This window comes from Pelodiscus sinensis, chromosome 8 (genome assembly GCF_049634645.1).
Source record: "Pelodiscus sinensis isolate JC-2024 chromosome 8, ASM4963464v1, whole genome shotgun sequence".
Lineage (NCBI taxonomy): Eukaryota > Metazoa > Chordata > Testudines > Trionychidae > Pelodiscus > Pelodiscus sinensis.
In genome coordinates, this window is record NC_134718.1 from 28,389,496 (window position 1) to 28,415,882 (window position 26,387).

The window sequence follows — 26,387 nt, forward strand, 5'->3', positions numbered from 1 at the left end:
GCTGCCGCCTGGGATTTCCCAATCAAGGCCGCCCGGCCACCCCACTCCTCTGCTCGGGCAGACCCCACTGATGCTGAGATTCTGGCCACCTGCCTCTGCCAGCCCTGCTTCAGCCTGAGGGCTCCCCAGCAGAGGTTGCCTGGTCACCTCAGCCCCTCTGCCACCGGGTGTTCCCAGGGTTCCTGGCCGGGACTCCCTGGCCAACTGGTTCTGCTAATGCTAGGAGTTCCCCGGCTGGGGCGGGAGCTTGCTAGACACCGCTTGGCCCCACTAATGCTAGGGGGTTCCCTGGCCAGGGTTGGGGCTCCCTGGCCACCTGGCCCCACTAACACCAGGGATTTCCTGGCTGGGGCAGGGACTCCTCACCTGCCACCTGGCCCAGCCGGGGCTCCCCAACTCCTGTGTTGCTCCTGCCTCTGAGGCCCTGTCAGACCACCGATTCTGCTGGACCAGAGACTCCCAGATTTGGTATGTTCACCCTGTACACTAAGAACTCTCAAATGTGCATATCTAACAAACCAGGCAAAAAATAGAATATTTCTTTTTTCTCCCCCAACCAGAATAATCACACACTATCATCTTTTTTTTTAACTGATGAAAGATGGTTCTGCTTAACCTTACACTATATACATTGTTTCTTTTTACACTTGCAAATAAATGTGATTCCTTGAATTAAAAAGTGAAGAAGTGGCTCTAAACAAATTTAAAAAAATACATTTTTGCTCTTTATAAATTGTATGTGATTTATCTAAACCAGCTGTACTTTAACAGAACATTAAACTTGAATATTTTGTGTTACCCAATCCTAAATCTTATCATCTTCAATATAATACCTTTGCAAAACAAATGTAGGGTTTAAGTAGCCAATATGCAATAAATAAATGGCAACAGTACCTCTAATGTAACTGATGCATTTAGCAAATCTCTTTACACCTGTAGTTGCCTAATTTACACCCACAATCAAGTATGTAGTTAGATATACTTAACGTGTGTGTGTGTGTGTGTGTGTGTGTGTGTGTGATTGAATTGCATGTGCAAAATGGGGGCAGTTCTCATCTGCAACTGCTATCAGATATGAGATTCCTTTTTATTTCCAGGGGCTGTGGGGCATGTACAGCCAATTTTGTGGCTTAGCCACATTTACTGAAAACTCTTTAGTGAAGTTTTAAACAAGCAGTAATTGTAAATATAAAAAAAAAAACCCAGCAACAAATGGTCTGGTAGCACTTTATAGACTAACGAAACATGTAAATGTATCATGAGCTTTTGTGGGCGCAGCCCACTTCTTCCACTCATCTGAGGAAGCAGGTTGTGCCCACAAAAGCTCATGATACCATCTACATGTTTTGTTAGTCTATAACATGCTTCCAGACCATTTGCTGTTTTTTTCTGTAACAGACTAAGTGGGCTACCCCCTGACGCTTCTGTAAATATCAAGCTTGGCCTGTTGAGATCTGGTCTGCTCCAAGGTCCTGTGCAATCCATCTTAGTCTTTTCCAGATATCAGTGGGTGTGGGATCTAAGTCCTAGTTTAGTTGCAATTCATGATTCTCTTGTATTAAAGACAAATCAGATTTCTGTTAAGTCTAACGAGAGAGGTGAGCAGGGAAGGGCAAATCTACTCTCTGCCAACTGCCCAGATGTTGCTACGATCCCCGTGGAAACGTGCTTCTTAGAGTACTTAATGGAGCAAGGGAGGGTTTTCGGTCCCTAGATCGCGTACTGAATAAAAGCTGATGCGCTCTGGGAGGGGGCGTGCGTGGGGCCCGCGCTGCCCTGGCGGGCTGATCCCAAACTCCCAGGGCACGATCCCTCAGCGGGGTCCGGGGCAGGGGTGTTAGAGGAGCGCGCGTCCCCCCTCGCCCTGGCACCAGCGGACGTTTCCTGACAGCCTTCAACGCGCCTGCTGCGCGGACGGGGGCCTGTCCAGTCTGGGGCCGCGGCCCCCCATCACCTCCGCCTCCTCAGTGTCGCTAATACGTAGCCTTGCCTTATAGAGTCAAACGGCGCCCTACCTTGTCTGGGAGGAGCGGGGGGGTGGGGGCAAGGCGCTGCTTCTGCCCCGGCAGCGGTAGGAGCATGGCCAGGCCGCGCCGCCGCCTGGCTCCCCTCACGCCGAGCGAGCCTTGTCTCCCCCTCAGCCGCGTCGCTGCGCCGAGGAAGCAAGCGCAGCCTCTCCCGCGCGCGCCGCGAGGGGCCGGATCCGCCGCCGCGAATCCATGTCGCAGCTTGTGCCTGCCCTGTGCGCTCTGCGCCGAGTAGAGCCCACATAGGAGACCCTTTGTTTAGGAAGGGCTAGGCAGGGAAGCTCAGGTTTGGAGCGGCTGGCCTCGCCTTGCCATTGGTTGGGCCCTTTCTGGAGCTCTTTTTGCGAGAGGCATGCCCAGCACGTCCCCAGCGTTGGCAGGCGGGGGCTGCCGCCTTTAAACACCATGATGATAATACCCAAAAAGCAGCCTCAAGAAGTGCTACCCTGTAGAGGGTTCCTCTGCAGAAAGAAGCAAGATGGCCACCTCGTGGGTTTTTGCTGTGAAGAATGCGGAGCCTAATTAAGGCAGATGTGAAGTGGGGGAGAGGGTCTTTCCCTGCTACGTTTTTATAGCACAGCTTTTTGTTTTGGTTGCAGTGACTTAACAGTGTAACGTCTCCATCCGTTCAAGTGCTGCATATAAAGCATATGGGTATTTACAGTATTAGAGTTTTCTAATAAAATTTGGGATTTTTTAAGTTAAATCTTATTCTGCAATTTAATATTTTTTTAGGTGCTAACTGAAAACAAAAGGCCTCAGAGGAGAAAACAAAGAGTTTTAAAGGTAACCAATCATTGCTTTAATAATACTTCCCTCATCTTCCTCCTCCCCATTTTAAACCGTATTTTATTGTCACTTGGAATAGAAAGTCAAACACTGCTGGAAATCTGCTCTTTCCAGATTTTCCGAGTATTAGCTCATTTGAAACGTGTAGACGATTATCTTTTTCTGTCTGTACAGTATATTATGTACATGTTTGAAGCTTTCTGCACAAGTCCTGCAGGCTGCAAAGCTTATCTTCTGCCAATATGTTGAAGATTAATTCAAATGTCATACATGAATTAATATTTATATACTTAGAGTAAAAGTTGATTGGGTTCTTTTCAGCATATATGTCTTGTGGGAGCTGACATTTTAAAAATGTGAATTCAGAACTATATCATTACCAAAAATTTACATTTATGCAGGAATTCTTTTATTTTAAAACTGCAAAATAACTGAAAAGGCTAGTAAATTGTATACTGTAAATGAAAGTACCTGAAATAAACATGCTATTTTTTTCTTCTACAAGGTACAGTTGTGTGAAAATTATTATTTATTTATTTATTTATTTAAACATTGTTTCCCCATTCATACATTTTCAAAAGCTTTGGGACATAAGGAATTGGTAAAAGTATAGTACAGTAAAATTTAATTTTATAAATTTGAATGTTTTAAAATTAAAATTTCACCTATTTCACTTGCTGGTCAATAAATGTTTTACAAGCACTGTAACTTTTATAAAGGAATTATTTAATATAGCATTAAATAAAATGCTAAGATTAAGGGAAGAACAGTTTTTTAATTGTATTTGACTTGCAAATGTGTCTAACCTCAGGGGTCTGTTTTAACGTGGAAGCAGTTGAATGTGCATTTTAAAACACCTCTTGTATCTTTTATAACAGTAATTGTTGTGGTACAATAGCAGTAAAAGCTCTACCTTCCATTCATTAAATGGATTAGTTCATTATGGAACTAACACGTTTAATTAAATCATAATTATGTGCTAATTTTTCATTTTAATAATAGTTTTTGTAGCACAACACATATTCAGAATTATAACTTGATTTCATTGTAGAAAATATCTGATGGGAAAATGTAGTGTGATTTCCTCCTCTCTTTTCCCCCTCCCCCTTGGTGACAGTGATGCTTTTCCAGAAATTAATTGTTATTCAGTTCTGTAATAGTTGGCATGACAAGTTACATCAATGTAGTCAAAGTGAAAAAAGAACAGAAGTCTGGTCTCTGTCAGAGGCAGACACTGTGCTTGATCTTAGCCTATATTGTACAGTATTGAATATCTGCCCAGGGTAGGGCTTCACAGTGTGTTTAAGATTTTATCTCATGTCCATTTGTCTTTCTGATTTGGTGGCAGGTTGCTATCTAGCTTGATGCTGTCTGTGTTGGCCCCCTTTTTTTTTATCAATTTATGCACAGTTTTTCATGCTTGATTGTTAATGGAAAATTTCAATTGTTGATAGTTTGAGGAGATATTTTCATGTATACTATCAAGTTGGGCATTGGACTGGAAAGTTCATTTCTGCTTTGACCTCTCCTCTGCTTGGTTGTATAATTATTTCTCACTGGTTTCATACTGTACTTCGTCTTCTAGTTTTCACATCTGGTGCATGGTATCTGGATTTGTTATTAATTTATGTCAAATAGTGTGTTTGTGTGTGTGTGTGCCATTTTCTAAAAGTAATGGATATTGTTTTTTCACTATATGTACTATAAAACTAGAGTCTCTTTTTATCAGCTGCAATAAACTTTCCAAAAATGAAATATACATAATTTATAGTCAAAATGCATGGATATTTTAGAAACCTGATACTCTGATGTAGTAGGATTTTTTTGTGACTCTCCCTTTTCAGTTGATGGCACGTGAAATGCCATAATACTTATTGAATTATAGCACCAAGTTTTTATTTAATGATTAAAGCAGATTTATTAATCTAGCAAGTGACACTTAAAATTAAATAATAATCTACTAGCATTTTAAGGAGTTTCCTTGCATTCTGACTGTACTAGTAATGTAAACTTCCTTTAAAGGAGAATTTGTAGCTCTCGTTGTTCTAAGGAAGAATATTATAGTTTGTGTCTTAATTTTTCTTAGCTATTAATGAAATGTAAGTATACTTATATGTATGTTTAATGAAAATATGGATTAATCAATTAAATCATCTTTCAGATTAAAATTGTTGAGACTACCACTTTCTTAATGACAATCCCTTACCTGGTAGAAAATAGGAAAATAATAAACATTAACCTCACATAAGGGAGATACATATTGTTACACTACTGTAGAATTTTGTTTACTTTGATGATGAATTTGCTAGCTTTCTATCTTACTGCTACCATTTTGTTATCCTATAAAGAAGGGATGGGGAACCTAAAACCGGGGGGGGGGGGTAATGTGGCCCCCGGCTTGCCTGGATCTGGCCCCCAAAGCTCAGGCCTCCCACCCACCATTGGGGAGCCCATGCTGGCACTCCATCCCCCTGCTGCTTCCCAGCAGGGCTGGAGCACACAAAATCTAGTCTGGGCCTCCCAAAGCTCTGGTGTGTTAAGGGAATGTGGGTGGTGCCTTTCTCCTTTTCAGTCATGGGCCACATCGATGAGGATTTGAGTTGTGTGGATTTGTTTTGGAGTTTGTTTGTGTTTTTTGTTTTGTTTTGTTTCTTGCTTGTGTGTGGCCCCGCAACTGATTTTTCTGTGTTACAGTGGCCCCCAACCCAAAAAAGATATTGAGTCATTTCAAAATTTAATAGTTTTAGATTTTTTTTTTCACGAATCTGTATAATGTGACTCTAAATTCTAGGAAACAAACATTTGAAGGCAAAAGTAATATGCAGTTGTAGAAACAGCTGTTTAAAACCAAAGAGAGGGTATGTACAATTTCCTGGGAAAACATTGCATGATATGTTCCTACTGAAGTAAATACTTTTTAAATTTTATTTCTGGTATGTAAATACAAAACCTGTGCAAGATGACCTGATACTCCTTTAGGTATCTGGTACTTGTCATTGAGGCACTCATTTACATTTTCAACAAATAAAGGAGAGAGTCTGTTCTTTTTTCTTGTACCTATTTAATGGTATTTCTCACTCACTTTAAAAAACCCTATTCCACAGCAAGGAAATGTTTACAGTCCAATTTAGTAAAATTAATGCACAGATCAGAAAAAACAAACACAGAATATGGCATCATGTTGTCAGAGAGAACTGCTATTATCAGTACTGATAAAAGTGGAACAGTCAGGAACCCACCCACAGAACTACAGCTGATGAAGAAATATACAGCATATGCTCACGTCACGAGGTTCTACAATGCCAAGGGTTTCCTTTTGAATGGCCGCAGAAGCTTTTTAACACTGATGGAGATGATAAAGGGAGAGGCTGAGAGAGGAACCCAGAATTCATACAAGAGTCAACAGTAATATAAACATTGCTAAGTGAGTATTACAACTACATGCATGTACTTTGTGATTGGGTTTGTTCGCATATTTCATAAGCACCCTAAGTATATTACATGTGCACCAGAAAAAAGAGAACCAGTGATTGCCAAACTCTGTAAAGTCAGTTCAGTCTAAGCCAGGGCTACTTAACTTTGGAAACCCCTGGGGCTACAATGATACTTACAGCACATGCCTTGAGGGCTGCAACTTAAGTGTGGTTGCATGTACATGCAAATATATATGCAAATAGCTTCTTTCATATGGACGGGCATGAATACAAAGCACTTCCCACCATGTCCCAGCGCTCCTGGTACGTCCTTCCTGGGGACTAGAAACGCTAACACCCTGTACCCTTCTGTTCCAGCCAGCCCGTCCGCTTGTGTCTTTCAGTGCTCGCCCCACCTGGGAGGCGCTTTGCCGTTGTGAAGCGTGTTCCTAGTGGAGGCCATGTTCAAAGGATCCCACCTGCGGACCGCATTTTGAGCCCCACGTAAATCTGAACCACACCTATACAAAGTCACATTACAATGATCAATGCAAACATATTTATATAAAATAGTTCATTGCTTCCCTATGCATGCACATGTCCCTGTGTATCTACACGGAACCACTTTTCAAACATGAAGGAAAACGGTAAGATGACAAGGTTTCTGTTAGCCTTGGTCACAGTGCAATTTTAGCTATGTTGCCTTAAAGCCTGTATGATTCACTTTTCTGAGATATAAATGTTAACAGAAGACAAGAAAAGCAGCTGCTAGTGAATGTGATCATGCTTTTAGTGATCTTGGATTGAACTGGTCTTAAGCCATTTATTCCAACCTGTGATATGTTTTTAATGAAGAATGTCTGCTAGCATATGGATCTGGGAGTAATTCATTTTTATTACTTTTTTAAAGATATCAACAACTTGATGGATGGAGTTCCACTGAAATGGAATCTTACAGAGGAGGAAGAATAGACTGGTGCTACACATGCTTAACATAATATCATGTAGAAAATAACTATCGTGTGTTTTTAAAGGATCCTCAATCTAAAATTCAGAAAATTAAAAAAGATTAGTGTAATTTGTACTTATTCCTGCCTTTAAATCTTTCCAACAGGTTTTTTTTTTCTTTTGTTTTTAAAAAAAGGCCTCTGTTTTTATTTTATGAATGGCATACATAAATAGGGAAAAGAACAATTGGGCATGTAAGACAAAGGAGCAAAGCTAAGAACATACAAAGTGCTTTAAAATGCACAAACTAAACAAATGGGGAGAGGAAAAATTTCCATTTATAGTAAACACATTCATTTTTAAGTTGATGGTGTTCTGTAATATCATTGGTGAATTCCTCTCCCCCGCCAGTTATGCTGAGGCTATTCAATTGAAAGCAGTGGGATTGTATTGCTATAACTCATGTCTTGATCCTGCCAGTACACAAACGTGAGCAATTTTATATATATGAACAGACCAACTGAACCATAAACACAGATCCCATTTACTTCATTGGTATTTTGCAAAGGCACAGATGTCCACTATACCAGGTCATGTTGCAGGGCTAGAGCTGCAAATGTTACATGATTTTAGAAGAATAAAAATTCTTAAATATTCTTCTGAAATTTCATAGAAAGTGTTTTTCGTGAGTCTGAAATGGAATTTCTTCAGTATTAAATAAAAAGTAAGATAATTTGCTGAAAGGAAGTTCACAAAAATGTATGTACAGTAATGGGGAAAGGTCAAAGTTTAATTCACGATTCATGTATCATTAGAAAGTCCTAATAAAATTATTTTACAAAATAAACTTCAACTTTTTAACCCAAACAATTGTATTGTTAATCTTGTCTGCTCTCATTATTGAAAGTTTAATTTAAAAAGATTGGTTTTCTTATACTTGTATAATTTATGTATTAAGCTTTTAAACTTTCTAGCCAAATGAGGTACAATTTTTTGTATATCTTTAAATCCATAATCAAGCTTAAACATTAGAAGCATATCAGTTATGATAATTATTTTTTTGCATTTATTAATCCAATAATATTGTTGTATAAACTAAGCATGGTATTTATTGCCTTCACTAGCTGACTTTGGATGCAGTCAAAGGCAATACTCCCATGTATTTCAGTGAGACTGGATTTCATCTCTTGTTTGTTTTTTATTTCTTAAATATTATATGGCGTTAATGTTTTTAGTAACAAAATATACCAAGGATTCCATCCTGCAGTTGTTACTCAGGCAAAATACATATTAGTCCATTAAGAGTCTTGCCTGCATAAAAGCTTCAGGATTTGAGTCATGTTAAATACATCAGTAATGCAGAATATTTAACCCATGCAGACAGAGTTTTACTAAGTAAATTATTTTTGCATAAGAACATGAGTAAAAATACTTAAAAAGAAAAGTGAAAGTAAATGTCCCAGTATAGTGCAATAGAAAAATGAAACAGCATGAAGAGTGAAAATTATTTTGATTTTTCTAAAAACTTTTATTACTTTGAAAAATCTTTGAAATTATGCCTGTGTATTATCTCTCCCAATCTCAATAGAAAAAATACAAATGAAAAATACACGGAAGTGCTGTAACGTATAATGTAGGTAGTTGGTGACACACACTTTGTCCATGCCATGATATTTTTTTAATCTAAAGTATCTTTAGTATACCTTTACATTTATTTTTCACTTTTTTTATTTCTCACTAAAACAATATTATTTTAACATTTTAAAAAAACAGCATTAGAGCATTTCTATAAGCATAAATTGCTCAGCCCTGGAAAAGGGTGTGTACTTGAGACTTCTGTTGTTCATGGCATCAAACAAATTCTGTTACGTCTGTAGATAAATTAATATGCCTTATATGTATTGTCTGTGTCTCAAGTAGATTGGAGCCAAATACAACAAGTAATAAATAAAATTAGTTGCAGGATAAAAAAACAAACAAACAAAGCAACAAGATTCTTAAATATTTGGATTAAAGAACTAGATGGCTCACTGTATTGGCAATAAAAGGTAGAATATTTCACTTCTGTGTCACAGTTCAAATCTCAGATGTACTGACAGTGAGTAAAAATTGCTCCAAAGTGGTGCCAGTTTGAACTATATAAAGTGAACTGTGGCTTCAGTTTCTAGTGAACAGCTCTCCACAATACACTGACTATTTTTGCATTCCCAGTAGACAAGGTAAAGAGTGTATTCATATCCATTGTGACGAACACTGTATTAATATGTAGACAGAGAAACTAGCTAGAGGTAATCACTACAAATTTGAGTTAAAGAACACTCCGAAAACAACGTGAGGAAATGCACATTGCTGCTGATCATACCACATTTCTTGTGTGGATTAACAGAGCACTGTATTTTTCCAGTGTTATCAGTGATTCTTATTTCACTACATTTCAAAAATTTAGAAAACAAATACTTAAATGTATCAAAACAGTAATAAAAATCAGACAAGTTACTAGGTCGCTTTAGCATCTGTTAGAGTTCAGTTCTCTTCTCAGCTTTGCTTTTGCTTTTGCTCTTGTCCTGAGCTGTATGAGGGGTGACTAAGGGAGGAAAAGTGGCTGCGTCCTTTAAGGTGTGTCTACACTGCACCTGTAGCTTGAAATAAGCTATGTAATTTGAGCTATGCAAATTGGACAGCTCATTTCAAATGTTGAAATAACCTGCAATTCCGAAACATCCCTTACTTCTTGTGGAATGAGGTTTATAGGGACGTTGAAATAACAAACCCATTATATTTCAAAATAACAGGTTTGCTGTTAAGACGCAGGATATCTATTTCAGGATACCTCCGGTATCCACAAATAGCGCTGCAGTGTAGATGTAACCTTATTGTTTGAAATTCTGTCTTGCTCTCCCTGTGGCTTTTCTAACATGACAGGGAAGCCACCTGTCCAAAGCAGTAACTGGTCTGATGGAAATAATTTTAAAGCTCAATGCACATTTTTAATTCATAAACAAATATACAGCAGTCACCTTTGAGGGCTGAGCAGTTCCAAACTACAGCATAGATACCAGTGATACATACCATCATTTAGAAGGTGATCTTGCAGACCTTATTCATGTGTTTAGTCTCTTTTGAAGTTATTAAGCAAGAAGGATAGCTGGATCAGTTCCTTAAACACTGATTGTGAGAGATCCTGAGCACACCAAATCCATGTTGTTTTTAATCACAACGAGTAGTCTTGTGGCACCTTAGAGATGAACAAAAATACATAGTATCTTGAGCTTTCTTGGGTAAAACCAACTTCATCAGATGAGTTGGAATGGAAATAATAGAAACCAAGATCTATATAACAGCAAAAGAAGTACCTGCCAATTGTAGGAGGCTGGCTAAGTGGGGTGTTAATGAGGCTAATTAAGACGGCTGGATATGTCTTATTCATAGCATTTGTGAAAATGAGGATGTTAAAGGCAGGGTAAATTGGCTTTGTAGGGAGCCAATCAGTTAATGTTTTTATTCAAGCCCAGGATAACAGTGTCAAACTTGCAGATAAATTCCAGTTCTGTAGTCTCTCTAAGGGTACGTCTAGACTACATGCCTCTGGCGACAGAGGCATGTAGATTAGGCTACTGGACATAGTAAAATGAAGCAGCGATTTAAATAATCGCCGCTTCATTTAAATTTACATGGCTGCCACGCTGAGCCGACAAACAGCTGATCAGCTGTTTGTCGGCTCAGCGTGATAGTCTGGACACTCCCCTGCCGACATCAAAGGTATTTGTCGACCACCCAGGTAAACCTCATCCCAGGAGGCATACCTGGGTGGTTGACAAATACCTTTGATGTCGGCAGGGGAGCGTCCAGACTATCGCGCTGAGCCGACAAATAGCTGATCAGCTGTTTGTCGGCTCAGCGTGGCAGCCATGTAAATTTAAATGAAGCGGCGATTATTTTAATCTCCGCTTCATTTTACTATGTCCGGTAGCCTAATCTACATGCCTCTGTCGCCAGAGGCATGTAGTCTAGACATACCCTAACTGGGTAGTGAAATTCCTTTGTAGAATGGTTACTTTAAAATCCATGATTGAGTGACCTGGGTGGTTAAAATGTTCCCCTTCAGGTTCATTGTGTTACCATTCCTGATGTATGATTTGTGTCCATTTATCCTGGGTCATAGAGACTGTCTGTTTTGGCCAGTATTCATGATAGAGGGGCATTGCTGGCACTTAAAGTTACAGACTGGCACAGCTACTCCTCCGTTTTTAATGTGCGTTGGGGGAGCTAAACACCGTTCAGAGTCTAGGCTACATCTACGCTGCAGCGCTATTTCAGGATACCTCCAGTTTCCCGAAATCGCTATTCCACCTCTTTTGAGCGCACCTGTTATTTTGTAATATAATGGGCTCGCTATTCTGACATCCCTGGAAACCTCATTCCATGAGGAGTAAGGGATGTTTTGGAATAGTGATTTATTTTGAAATAAGTGCTGTTTAGACAGCGCCAAATTTCAAAATAAGCTATTTCAAAATTAAATTTAAATAAGCTACGCAATTTGCAATTGTGCTTATTTTGAGCTATGGATGGAGTGTAGATGCACCCTTTGAGAGAGAATTAGGAGCTATAGGTAAAGAAAAGAGGGATTTTGAAGAGAATTAGAGACCTACTTCTGAAACCAAATCTCATGCAAGGAAACGGTTCCCAATAATGAAAGACTATGTGAAGAAAAATCTTTCTGTTGAAAGAGAAGGTGGGGAAAGATGCTTGGTATTTAAGGAGCATAGATAAAATGAAAATGAGATTGGAAAGAGGGGAGATGATAACTATAGAGGATTTGTGCTGGATCTTGTAATGGAAGAAAGCTAGTGAAGATTTTGGGGGATTGGCTCAGGTGTTAATCCAGATATGGATGGGATGAGATTTATATTTTAGGCAAACCTTGAGCTCAGGGGAGTTGAAGACTGTAATGAAAGCATTATTGTAATAAGAAAGGGAGGCTTTGGTGAAATTGTTGGGTAACGTAGGCTATTGAGTGGGCCACATGAGTGGTTTTCCTTCAGTTAAACATTAGGTTATCGTAGTGTTTAACGGATTAATTGGGATTTTACATTCCTAGTATTGAATGAGCTCATTTATTATCTTTTAAAGTATCCAATACCAATGTTTGTGTTTTGTCCATTTTGATTGCCTTCTGAGTCTAAATTTCTTAAAAAAAAAAAAAAATTTCTGAAGTATCTCTTTCTGGAAACTCTCCATTTTAAAATTCAGTATTTCTACCTAGTCTTCAAATTCTCTATGAGTTGCCTTCTCCAACTTATTCTTTTCTACAGTCTGTTCCCTGCACCCATTAAGGAGAATATGCAGTAACCAAAGATCTAAGCAGTGGGGAGTGGAAACTGAAGAGATCATTTGCATGAACTTTCTGCCTTTCAACATTAACCTACAGAAGTTGGAAACTGATTTTTGTTTTTTTTAAATACAGTCCTACATGAGGGGATCTTTTTGTTGAATAGATGTGCCTGTATCTATGACCTTTTTGGGTGTTGCATGTCCTAAAATGCTTTGGATGTTTTTTCTGGTAGACAGAGTCACAGATGCAGGATAGGCGAACTTTTAAAAAAGACAAGATCTAGAACTGTATTATTGTAATATTTTATTTCCCTGTTTTAACTGGAAGAGGGAGGGCAAGAAGAACTAGTAGTGTCACTTTTTTCCTTGACTAGCACTGTTTTTGTTCCACAGATCACAGGTGAGGTACACAAAACTCAGTGTTGAAAAAAGTAAAACTAATTGTCCTTGCATCATGTTTTAAGGGTATAGTGAGCACATTTATCAACAATGTGGGGATGTATTGGTGTGCTAGATGACCATATTTCTGCATCATCAGTTGACTAATTTCCTCCATATCTAACTTGAGTTCTGGTGTCAATTTTCATTGGTCTGAGACTTGGTTTGCACTTTTCTGGTTTCCTTGTGTATGAACTGGGGCATTTCAAATTCTAATCTTGGGCTCCAGATTAAAGATGTAAGCAACTACTCAAGTAATTGATAGGCTTATTGAGTAGTGGAGTCACTGCTTTACTACAACACCTCCCTCTGTATAAAGAGGGAAGCAGCAAGCAGGGGGAAGCAGGAGCTGATGCTGGGGGTCATGCTCCATGAATCTGTTCACTAATCTCTCCTAGTTCTGTGCGGCCTCTATTTCTCTCTACACCCTTGTTGCATCTTTATCCTGTTGATACTCCCTTTAGTCCTTCTGGAACTCTAAATTAGTTTTATCTAGGCTCTCACCCATCAGCTCATCTCAGACTTTCTTTCTCCTTGCCGGCAGTGAGTAGGTCTGCTCCCCCAGGTTGCTGATTCTGTGTGTATGCCCTGTGGATGTGAAAGGGTGTTAGAAGAGACCATGTTATTGTCTGACCATGTTAAAAATTAATTTTCCTTTCTGTTGAAAAGGTTGCTTTAGTTCAAGTTCAAAGGATGATATTTTTGCCAGTGGGCTTTATTTTATTCACACACACAAAATCAACAAACAAAAAACTGGCCACATCAGATGTTCTTTGGAACAGCAAAGAAATCCCTCATACATCATAAGATACACATATAATGCTTAGTTTAAATTATTTCTACATCCCCTTCATTTTTTCCCCATGGGTGGAGGGGAATTATGAATTGTCTAGTTGCTAGCTATAGTTTTACAGTACTTTCAGGCAGGATTGATTGATAGTCAGGCGGTTGCTGCTGGAAGCATGAATTTCTGATCCAGGCAAGTAAGAGGACAGTTGTCCATGTATGGGAAGGAGATATTTTTTTCTAGTGATCAACCAGCATATCTCAGAATGGAGCAGGCTTGTGGGTTAGAGGTAGCACTGATACATATGAACTATCTTGGATCATAATCAACTTTCTGGAGTTCCTGCTTTGAGAATTCATTTTATCATCAGTCAGCAAATGGTGAATATTAATGGTAATCAGCAAAGTACTGATTTAACATGGAGATGCAGAACTTCTTTACAAGGAGCATGTGTCCATGGACAGACTTCTGTAATTTGTATCATCATAACGCCAGCAATGGATGAAATACACACGCTGATGGTATTTCCAATTGAACAGACCACATAGAAATTAAGGATGAAATGCCGAGCAGCTGCATTTGAACCAGGATGTTTTTTCTGGTTCCTGGGAAGCAAGTGAGAAGGGCTAGGGAGCACAGACCCAGGGGATTGTGGGATAGTGTTGGCAGAGATTAGACTAACAATCTGGATTTGAGTTGCTTCCATACAGCAAGATGCCTGCGTTTTGATCTAGATCACAGTGGGATGTGGGCTTTGAAAACTCTGCCTACCTGCTCCTTCCCCACCCCCCACCCCCCAAGTTCTGAGGAGCTTTTGACTGGAGTCTTTTTGGTGGGTGGAAAAGGGCTTGGGTCCAGACTTGAATCAGAACCTGATATTTGGAGCTCTGCAAATCTGCGGATATGGAAGGAGATATCTGCAGCTCATTTTTGTGTATATAGATGCAAATACGGATATAAAATTTGTATCTAGAACACTTGGACAGAACCCCATGCACCCAGAGCTTGTCATTTGTTGTTCTATAACTCTTCTGGAGTGGCTTATTCCTGTCCAGCAGTTCGGTTTGGATGTTACCTTTTATTTTGGATCATAGACATAATTGTTCTGGACAACATCTGTTTATCATGCTACCTCATGCTACTACATGTATGGAAAAAAAGGCTTTAAAAAAGGATGTCAAAGACCATTTCCTTGTACTACACCAGTATTTCTCAACCTTTTTTTTATAAAGTACCCCTTAAAAAAAAAAGTACCCCCAGTACCTACAGTTTTCAGACACACAATTTTTTTTTCTACCATTGCAACACATTTGTTTAAACAACTTAATCGTAGCCGGCCGGCCAATGAAATTTTTGGGTGTAAAAAGTACAAAAAAAAAAGCGCTGTAAAACATAAATTCAGTTTTCTCCAAATTTCAGTTGTGTTGACGTAACCCCCCCCCCCCCGATGTCTCTCGAATACCCCTAAGGGTACTCGTACCACTGGTTGAGAAACACTGTACTACACTATGCTTAAAGAGTATTTGGTTCTGTATAATTTAGAGGTAGCCCCGGAATCCTGTGGTGCATGTTCGATTATATCTGGTTAATTCTTTGTCACAATATATAACCAGAATAAATTTGTATTAATGGGGAGACGCAGAGACATTTTCTCTTGCATATTTTTGCACTAAAATGAGCTTATCAGCTGAAAAACAATATTTAACACTATGTAACCAGGAACTACTCTACACTGATATGAGAGAATTCTTTTTTCAGAGTATTATTAGGCTCTCCTTGTTTTTGTTGTGTAGATTGTGTAGTGTCAAGCAAAAGGTATAGTCTTTGTCCAGTCTATCTTATTATAAGGGCATTTTTGCTCTTGTTTTAAGAGAGAAGCCAGTATTAAATTCTGGCCTGTATCAGAAATTTTGTTTCTGATTGGCTTTTCGTTCATGCAGGGAGCATTAGCAGATGCCTCGGAAGGGGTGGGCTTGATTTTAATATTTGATACAAGTTAAATATTCAAGCAATTCTCCCAACAGACTCAGTTCCCCTCAAAATGTTCTCGATTATACCTCACAACTGTATAGCTACAGATTGAACATGATTTCTTAACCCTTCACATTTACCAGACAGAGCAGTATTCCCTTTTATGGTGGGGAGGGAAAACAGCTTTTATTAATTCCATATCATTCTTTAATCCCTCATTGAAATTACACACAGTTTTGTAATGAGTCTTCTGTGCTCAAACTCTTTGCATTTGGAGGCACCGTTACTTGCAGGTGTAGGTCCATGGCTATACAGTTTTCAAGTTTTGCAACATAACTCTCAAGATAATATTGCCTTTAGGTTGTTCAGTTATAGGGAAAGCTCCTCCTGAATTGTTACTTGATCTGCCAAACCGAGACCTGAGATAATAAAGTGAACCCTGCTCTTCTAAGTCTTCTGTAAATATTTCTTTTTGTAGTGGGGCATAGCAATCTGTGGAACTGGTTGTCAGGGGAGGTTGTGAAGGCTAAAACTAAAACTGGATTAAAAAAAATTAGATAAGTTCATGGAGGATAGGTCCATCAATGGCTATTAGAAATGTGGTCAGGGTGCAAGCTAGGCATGTAAAAATATAATAACTGTGTAACTATTAAAAATCCTAGTAGTTAAATGGTTACACACACTGTGGGCTCTGCTGTATAAAGCTTAGATGAAGAGTTTATAGTGCCGGGCGGCAGCCAGCTCTCCAGGAGTGGGATTGGCAGCTGGGAGTTGTTTATCAGTTAACCGTTTAAACAGTTACACTGTTACATAGCTAGGTGCAACTCCATACTGTGTGTACTCCATACTATGCCTCTGACTGGGACTGGGCGGGGAAGGGTCATTTGATAATTGCCGTTTTCTGTTCATTCCCTTTGGAACAGCTGGCATTGGCGCAAATGGTCCAGAACGTGTTCCAATAAAAAGTGAATAAAATAATCAAATGTCATGATAATTCCAGTTCTTATATGGAAAAATAAGATATAAACCAAACCATGCCAATGACATAATTCATCAAGATATTTTTTCTGCTTAGTATATGTGGATAATTTCTAAAAATGTTAGAGAAAATTATGGACTACAGAAAGTATTAGAATTTTAGAATAAAGCCCTTTATTACTGAGATGACTGGATCTCTGCAGAAACAACAGTGCACCTGTGTAAATTCAGTCACTTTGAGACAGGGTGGATTTGATTTTAAATCAAATTGATTTAAATCACAAGGCAGAAAGACTTGATTAAATCATGGTTTTCTACATAACAGTGCATTCTTGTTGGTTGTTATAGCCTTAATACATACTGTTTACAACTCAGAGATGGATGTATCTTCTAAAAATGAAACCTACATACTATACATTTTTAAACAGTAATTTATTTTGAAAACTTTTCAGGTTAGTTTTATAGCTATATCAGAAAATGAATGACTGCTTGGTTATTTCATTTACCAAAGGTAATTGAAGCAGATATTATGAAGTCACTAGGAGGTAAACTATTTCTAATGCAACAGATTAATCACTAATATTTGAAGGATTTTCGTGCTATGCTGTATTAGGAGGAGAACCTCACCAGACAGACATTTACATTGTTTTATTTAACTAAAACAACAATATTGTGTGTTCTGGATTTTTTTCTTCAGGGGTAAACAGAGTATTTTAACAAAACAAGAATATCAGTTTTTGAATTTAAACATTCAAGTTTTTTTAAATCAGGTTTGCTTTTATTAAAATTATTTTTAGCTAAAACAGTAAAATAAAATATTTGTTTAAAAAAAATTAATTTGACTGTCACCCAGGTCAACATGAGAAACTTAAAATATTGGTTTCTGCACCTTACTCAGTCATCTTCACCTTCATTTTCCTGTTTGTTCATCATCTGGAAAAGAAAAACAAATTTTCCTGATTTTTCAGGTCCCAAACAATTTCTCAAGTTGGAATGAATTAATCTAAAGGAAGAAAATATTCTTTCTACACCAGCAGAAGAAGCTACTGCTGTTATAATTGAGATTATCACATCAACAGTCTTTGTATCCAAGTGCTTAGGTGACTTCCACCAGTTTACTGGTGTGACTTGCTTTAATTTATCATCAGCAAAAATAGAAGACCTGAAGAATGGTCATATTGGGTCAGATCAAAGGTCCATCTAGGCCACTATCCTGTCTGCCCACAATGGCCAATGTCAGATGCCCCAGAGAGAATGAATACAACTGGTAATCCTCACGTGATCCCTCTCCAGTCATCCATTTCCAGACACAGAGGCTAGGAAAACCATTCCTTCCGATCCTAGATAATAGCCATTGATGTACCTAGCTCCATGAATTTATATAGTTCTTTTTCCAAACCTGTTAAATTAATGGTCTTCACAACATCCTTTGGCAAGTAGTTCCATAGGTTGACTGTGTGCTGTGTGAAGAAAAACTTCCTTTTGTTCGTTTTAAACTTGCTACCTATTAATTTCATTTGGTGACCCCTAGTTCTTATATTATGGGAACAAGTAAATAACTTTTCCTTATTCAGGTTAGGTCCATCAATGGCCTTTAACCAGGATGGTTAGGAATGGTGTCTTTAGATTCTGTTTGTCTGGAAATGGAAGACAAGAGAGGGATCACGTGATGATTACCTGTTGTGTTCACTCCCTCTGGGGCATCTGGCATTGATCACTGTCAGCAGACAGAATACTAGGCTAGATGGACCTTTTGTCTGACTTTTGTCTGTTCTTATGTTCTAATGGGGGGAAGCGCGGCCAAGGGGACGGGAGTGATTGGAGGGTCCTATTGGGGGAAGGAGCTGTACGGGAGAGGAGCTAGTGAGGGAGGATCTATTGTAGGGAAAGCCATTGGGAGGAGTCAAGAACTGCAGGCAAAGTGTTGTATGAGGGGGAAGTGGGAGGGTCCCACTAGAAGGGAAGCCAATGGCAGGGGAGAGATTGTATCAGAATAGGAGTGTGTGGGCAGTGAGAACTTTGTGATGCCTGTATCAGAGAGTAGCAGTGACTGTTAAATCTTGGCTGTAGTTCTGCTCCTTGGAGTAATGGGGCTCTCGTGTCTTTGCTTATATCAGTGGGGATATTGATGGTTTATTATTGCTTCTGGGAGACTATTCTTTGTTCCTCTTCACCCTTGGAAATGGAATGTCAGTCTGCGGATTGGAGGAGGATTGTCTGTAGCACACTATAGTATTGGTGTTTTCAGCTGCATAACAGTCTGGATAAAATTTAACCTTGTTTGAACACTAACCTTCCTAGGCCCAAGTGAGGTGGGTCGGCCCTGAACATCAGTCCTCCCTGTCCCTTCCCCTCACCCCGTGAGGCTGGAGCACCATAGGAGTGAGGTGTCTCAGTTGGGGACCATATCAGTGAGGGTTGGGGATTTTTGGAGGAGTTATTTTGCTTCTCACTTGTAGAGTCTCCAACTGATTTTTCTGTGGGTCAGTAACACCCGACCCAAAAAAGGTTCCTTCCCTGCCATAAAATAAACATAATATTGAAACCTTTTGTGTTGGACATAACCAGGGCTTGCTGAGCTGTGGCGAGCCCCACTTGCCAGCCAAGCTGTCCGGCGATCTGCGCATGTGCAGATCGTTCTAAGCATGCGCAGATTACCTGAACCTGGCTCTTCTGGGTTGTAATCTACTCGACACAGGCGAGTAGATTACATAGTTTGTCGAGCCTTGGACATAACATTTTACTTAATTTATCAAACTTCATTTTAAATAAACACGAGGGAGTTAAAACGCTTACCGTACTTTCCGGCGTATAAGACGACTTTTTATGCTAAAACACATTCCCCAAAAATCGGGGGTCGTCTTATACGCCGGGTATACAGGCAGTCCCCGACTTGCAGGTACGAACGGGGCTTTTCTCGCCCCGGAGGACACAGACTGTGGGACCTCGTGGTCCCGCCGCCCGTGTACTCCGGGGTGAGAAAAGCTGCTCCGCGTCTCCCTGGTCTGCAGACCAGGAAGCCGCGGAGCAAAGCCGCGGAGGGGCTCCAGCAGCGGGGCAGCCCAGACGCGCCGTGGCTGTCCTGCTGCCGGCGTCCTCAGAGGCTTTGCTCCCGGTGTCCCTGGTCTGCTGGAGACGGTCCCCAGCAGACCAGAGGCACCGGGAGCAAAGCCGAAGCGGCGGCGGGGTGCCGCGCTTCTGAGGCTTTGCTCTGGCAAAGACTCAGAGGCGCGGGACCCCGCCGCTGTTGCGGCTTTGCTCCCGGTGCCTCTCGTCTGCTGGGGACCGTCTCCAGCAGACCAGGGACACCGGGAGCAAAGCCGCAGCCGTGGCGGGGTCCCGCGCCTCTGAGGCTTTGCCAGAGCAAAGCCTCAGAAGCGTGGCACCCCGCCACCGCTTCGGCTTTGCTCCTGGTGCCCCTGGTCTGCTGGGGACCGTCTCCAGCAGACCAGGGACACCGGGAGCAAAGCCGGGGAGGCGGAGGGGCGCTGGGGCGCTGCCGGTTGGCCTCTTAAGGGGGGGTAGTCTTATACGGCGAGTATAAGACGAAAACCTATCTTTTAACTAGAAAATTAGGGCGTCGTCTTATACGCCCAGTCGCCTTATACGCCGGAAAATACGGTAATCTGTTTAATAATTTAAATCTAACCATTCTCCCTAGGTACAGCTGGTTCAGAAAATAAGGTCACTGTACCCAGCCTGCGCCTGCTCCTACCCCACTCCTCCTCCTGGCACACAGATCTGTGAATAAGTTAAATCTTTGGCACTCCACTTCTGAAAGATTGCCGACGCCTGACTATAGAGGAGCCTCTGGAACCCCATAAAATTGGGTCCCTAATCCATGAACTATTGGAACTCACATAAAAATTTTAAACATTACATGAATATATTGTCTCATAGAATTAGAATTGATAATAACTATTCCATGATGAGATATCTTTGAGCCAAATTGTATCTGAATTAAAAATATCTTTAGATAGGGTTTTTCCCCTCAAAAAGCATTTAATCAAATAACCTGATTTAAATAAAAAAAATCAATTTTCTAATTTTTTTTTAACAAAAATCAATTATTTTTATTCACCATGCTTTCAGGATTGGAGCCTGAGAATTTTCAAGCACAGCAACAATACTAGGTTTGCTAAAATTATTGGCTGTGTCTACACTGCACCCCTTTTCCGGAAAAGGGATGCAGATGAGACAAGTCGGAATTGCAAATGAAGCAGGGATTTAAATTTTCCCCGCTTCATTTGTATAAACACGGCTGCCGCTTTTTTCCGGCTCGGGGCTTTGCCGGAAAAAAGCGCCAGTCTAGACGGGGATCTTTCGGAAAATAAAGCCTTTTCCGAAAGGTCCCTTATTCCTGATTTTAAAGAGGAATAAGGGACCTTTCGGAAAAGGCTTTATTTTCCGAAGGATCCCCGTCTAGACTGGCGCTTTTTTCCGGCAAAGCCCCGAGCCGGAAAAAAGCAGCAGCCGTGTTTATACAAATGAAGCGGGGAAAATTTAAATCCCTGCTTCATTTGCAATTCCGACTTGTCTCATCTGCATCCCTTTTCCGGAAAAGGGATGCAGTGTAGACACAGCCATTGTGTTAAAGAAGAAAATGATTATATTGCAACAAAGGAATTAAAAGAAGAATCCTGTAGTTATTTATTGTATGTTAGTGGACTTTGTGGAAGCTGTCAGTAAACCAGTCTCTGGGAATAAAAGCAAATTGGTAGGTTTTCCTGTTCATTTTTCTATGCAGCTCCCTGATTCTTTAGCACATATATCTCAACCTCACAGTACCTAAACATGTGACAGTAAGTGCCAATGACCTAACATGCAAAGAATATAATTTTATTCAAGATTGAATCTTAAAATGCCAGGAAATTCATTCCTTTAACATGAAGAACTTGTCCTTTTACTTCAGATTTATAATTTCTTAGTTTTAAATATGAAAGTGAAGGGACACCAACATGGGCAACTTTGATATGAGAGGTGTGCTCAAAATATCCAGGAACTGAGGGATATGTTTCAGAATCCCTTTGTTTTCTGGCTCAGAGAGATAATGGGCTGTGGAATCGGGCATTAAAGAATAGAGGTAGTTTTTCTGTTGATTTCAGTGGGACCAGTTTTACCCTAGGTCTCATACTCAGTATGCCCACTTACATGGAAAGGACTAAGGCAATTGCCTCAGTGATACAGCTTCCACTTTTTCTGAGTCTGATTTGCTCTGCTTCATTCAGGTCCTTGGTCAATTGTGAACCCACTTTTTCTGTTAATTACTCAGTAGATATTATTCTCTTCCTTGTTAGATATTCTATATCAGCATAATAATAGTGCTTTTTTATGCTTTCTCCTGTAAGGGTCTCCATACCTATGCCTAATTTTATATTGAACAGAAAGTACCATTTCACCTTTCAGTTCATCTTATAAAATGATATTAAATAAAAGGAAGTCTTTTAAATGTAGCCTTGTATTGGTTCAAATAGATGGTCCAAAAGGGTGCAGCTTAACAGAACATTGGTAAATATCTCAGTTTAATGAAAGTTTAACTAAGATCTTATTATTTCTTAGCCTGGTTTCCCTAGATTGTTGTTTACAAATTAGTTGCTGAATAATCTGTTTTCACAACCATGAGCCAATAGGTCTTGTGCTGCCTCTGATAGAATCAGTGGTGTTATCTATGTGTACTTTAGGGTCCCTGCTTTCTTATCTTATTTTGTTTATCAAACAGAAGACTGTTTTAAAGTGAACACCAAGCTCCATCTGGTGTCTGACCTGCAAGTTTTATTTTGAATGGTGGATTTCTGGAAGCATTTCCTTCTTAAAGTGATTTAAATTACCAACCTTGATTTAAATAATCGATTTTAATTCTCTTTTTTATTTGTACTTTTTAGGTATTGTCCTAAAGAAAGATATATTTTCACTGCTTGTTATAACCTTTACAGCATGTTGACCGATAATTAATATAGCCTTTAACTGAAATTTGGTGCTTTTTATTTGCTATTCCAGAAATGCACTATATGCACATTTATTTAAGAAATTATGTTGTGGAATATAATTTATTCAAAAGTCTTAAATTTCATTTTATGATGTTGCAAAATAATGAATGACCCATATCTTTTTTTTATTCAGGATTTTACCCAATTATAATTTTACCCAATTATTTTTTATTCAGGATTTTTGTCACGTTGGATTTGGATGGACAGTAGAATTCAATAAATATGCAAAAACAGCATTTTAAAATAATTTTATGATTTAAATAAAAATACCTTAACTATGTTAGTTGTGTAATTTGATTTATTAAGCAAAGAAGGTATTAAGTGTATGTAGTGAATTGACAGTTCATTTCTGGTCATGTTGGGCTAATTTTTCAAAAGTTTTTAGATGCTGAAAGATGCAGATAGATAGTCCCTAAGAGGTTAGGTGTCTAACACCTATTGAAATCAGTGGGAGCTAGTTAGGTGTTTTACCTATTTAGGCATTTTCAAAATCTGGCTAGGGATTGCTTCTTTACTATATCTTGGAAAAACCTGGTCTTCCATGTCCTTTATATATTTAGAATTAATAGATCTGATTATCTCCCATCTCGTTTTTATTTATAAATTGGAAAAACACCCACAAAAACAAGCTTTCCTCTTTTTTCAACTCCTAGTTGATTTCTGACCTTTAAAGAACTATCAAAATAAGAAAATTCTCTACTTACTAAACTCACACCAAGAGTAATTAAGGCAAAAACTTTTCTGCACAAGATAAACAGAAAGTGTTTTTTAATATTGTTGCCATGATCAATCAGCTCTTTAGCCCTCACAGAGAGTGCTGGTCACAATATGTTAATGTTGGTATAGCCAATCTGTTAGCCACTTACTCGCCAGGTTCTCAGTGACACCGGATACCCAATCAGCACAGCATACTCCAACCTAGAACCCCTAAGCTCAAGCAGTCTGCTAGCTTTAGCCTCCCAAGTATCTGGCATTACAGGCAGGTGGTGCCAGCTCACCTGATGAGATTTTGCATACTATAAAAGACTAGGGCTGTTAATGTGTAATTCAGTGGTCCCCAACCTTTTGGGGCTGCTGAGCACCTGGGGGCGAGGCCACACAAGGGCCCGGGGACGGAGCCACACACGTGCCTGGGAGTGGGGCCGTGCCCAGGGGCAGGGCTGCACACACGCCCGGGAACGGGCCACCCATACACTGCCTGCTCAGTGCTGGTGCCACCCATGCGCTGCACTCCCAGGGCAGGCGCCACTCCTGAGCCTCACACCCAGGAGCCGGCATCACCCACGCGCTGTGCGCCTGGGGCCGGTGCCGCTCCTGCGCTGCGTGCCCAGGGGCGGGGATGCCCATATGCTGCGTGCCCAGTGCCGGTGCCACCCATGCGCTGCACTCCCGGGGCTGGTGCCGCTCCTGTGCTGCACGCCCAGGAGCCGGCATCACTCCACATGCTGCATGCCTGGGGCCAGCGCCATGCCTGTGCTATGTGCCCAGAGGCGGGGCTACCCATGCACCGTGCGCCCGGGGCAGGCACAGGCCATGCACCGTGCGCCCGGGAGCAGGGCCACCTATGTGCTGCGCGCCTGGAGCTGGCGTCACCCCTGTGCTGTGTACACGGGGCCAGCGCCACGCCTGTGCCATGCGCCCAGGGGCCGGCACCGCCCATACACTATGAGCCCGGTGCCAGCAAAGCCCTTGCGCTGTGCACCCGGGGGCGGGGCCGCCCATACACTGCGTGCCCAGGGGTTGGGGCTGCCTGTACGCCGCGTGCCCCGTGCAGGCGCCACTTCTGTGCCGCACACCTGGGGCCGGCGCCACTCCTGTGCCGCACGCCTGGGGCCGGCGCCACTCCTGTGCCATGTGCCCAGGGGCAGGGACGCTCATACGCCATGCGCCCGGGGCTGGCACAGCTGATGTACCGCGTGCCCGGGGGCAGGGCCGCCCATGTTCTGTGCGCCCAGGGGCCGGCACCGCCCGTATGCCATGCGCCCAGGGCCAGCACAACCCTTGCGCTGTGCACCCGGGGGTGGGGCCGCCCATATGCTGCGTGCCCAGGGGCTGGGGCTGCCAGTATGCCGCGTACCCGGTGCTGGTGCCACCTATGCGCTGCACTCCTGGGGCCGGCACCGCTCCTGTGCCACGTGCCCAGGGGCGGGGACGCTCATACACCACATGCCCAGGGCGGGCAGAGCCCATGTACCACGCACCCAGGGGCGGGGCCGCCCATATACCGCACTCCTGGGGCCGGCACAACCCCGTGCCCGTGGGTGGGGCTGGCGCCGATCACTCGGTGGGTGCACAGAAATGGCCTGGTAGGTGCCATGGCGCCTGCGGGCACCGCATTGGGGACCACTGTAGTTGATACACAATTAACCAATAAGCCTTGGCTTGTCTTGCATCAGAGGCAGCAAGGGAGACGGAGCAGGAGTCAGTGCCCATGAGCAGCTGGTTTTAATTAATGAACATTGGATCCGCCTTCCCTTTGCCCCCCGTGCTGCTGCTTCTGATAGAGAGGCAGCAACATAGAAGGTGAGGGGGAGGCTAGAGTCGATACGTTTGGGAAGCTGGCTTTCAAGCAGGCTTCCCGGGCATGCCGCCTGCGCGGACCCACCTGCCCCTCCACTTGCAGCCTCCTACAGAGCAGGAGCCGGTGCTGGGGGAGCCGGCTTAGAAGCCTTTGTTCGTGGTAGCCTGTGGCAGCAGCCTCTGTCCACGAGGGGTCTGAGCTCCCCACAGCCTCTGTCTGTAGTGAGCCTGGGCCTGCCACGGACAGAGGCTGGTCCATGGTAGCAGCCCCTGTCAGGTGGGGTTCAAGCTCCCCACAGACAGGAGCTCCTGCCATGCATCAGCCTCTTTCTGTGGGGAGCTTGGACCCCACCTGTAGACAACCCCCCCCCATTTTTAAGAGGTGCTCAGCAATGCTGCTTTGCATGGGGAGTTAGTTTTTAAACTGGCTTTCCTGCAGACCAGCTCCTATCTGCCACCCCATGCTGCTACCACAGATTTCATGTTATTGCACAACTATTTGGTTACACAATATCTAACATCCCTAGTAAAGACTATAATATACGTACATGCTTAATGCAGTACATGGAATTATGCGCGTGCGCAGACCACAGTGTGCATGCACTGACCGCATTGCGTGCCTGTGCCGGTTTGTAATCACAGAGGGTGTGTCTAGACTACATGGCTCCATCGATGGAGCCATGTAGATTAGACAGATCGGCAAAGGGAAATGAAGCCACGATTTAAATAATCGCGGCTTCATTTAAATTTACATGGCTGCCGCGCTGAGCCGACAAACAGCTGATCAGCTGAAAACATTGGATCCGCGCCGACCTGAAAGCCTTTTATGCCTCGTAGGATGAGGTTTACCGGGGATGTCGATAAAAGGCTTTCATTTCGACAGGGGAGCGTCCAGACTAGTGCGCTGAGCTGACAAACAGCTCATCAGCTGTTTGTCGGCTCAGCGCGGCAGCCATGTAAATTTAAATGAAGCCACGAATATTTAAATTGCAGCTTCATTTCCCTTTGCCAAACAAACAAATCTACATGGCTCCGTCGACGGAGCCATGTAGTTTAGACGTACCCTAATTGTCGAGCCCTGCTTATAACATGTGAGTTTATCTCAGTGTTTTAAAATGTTTTTCTCCTGATCCTGTGTATAATTAAAAACGCAATACTCATTAAAAGTCGAGGAGGGCTCATTGAGGCAGCTTTGAAA

At 41.7% G+C, this 26,387-nt stretch overlaps 1 protein-coding gene across 3 annotated transcripts in view; it reads left to right on the top strand.

The window, feature by feature from the left end:
• Positions 1–26,387, top strand: part of TET1 (tet methylcytosine dioxygenase 1) — a 139,808-nt gene that overhangs the window by 21,953 nt on the left and 91,468 nt on the right. For all 3 annotated transcript variants that reach the window (XM_006125251.4, XM_006125252.4, XM_075934927.1), the window contains one exon: positions 2,763–2,813. In XM_006125251.4, the coding sequence (XP_006125313.2) occupies positions 2,763–2,813 (51 nt within the window). The remainder of the gene's footprint in view (positions 1–2,762; positions 2,814–26,387) is intronic.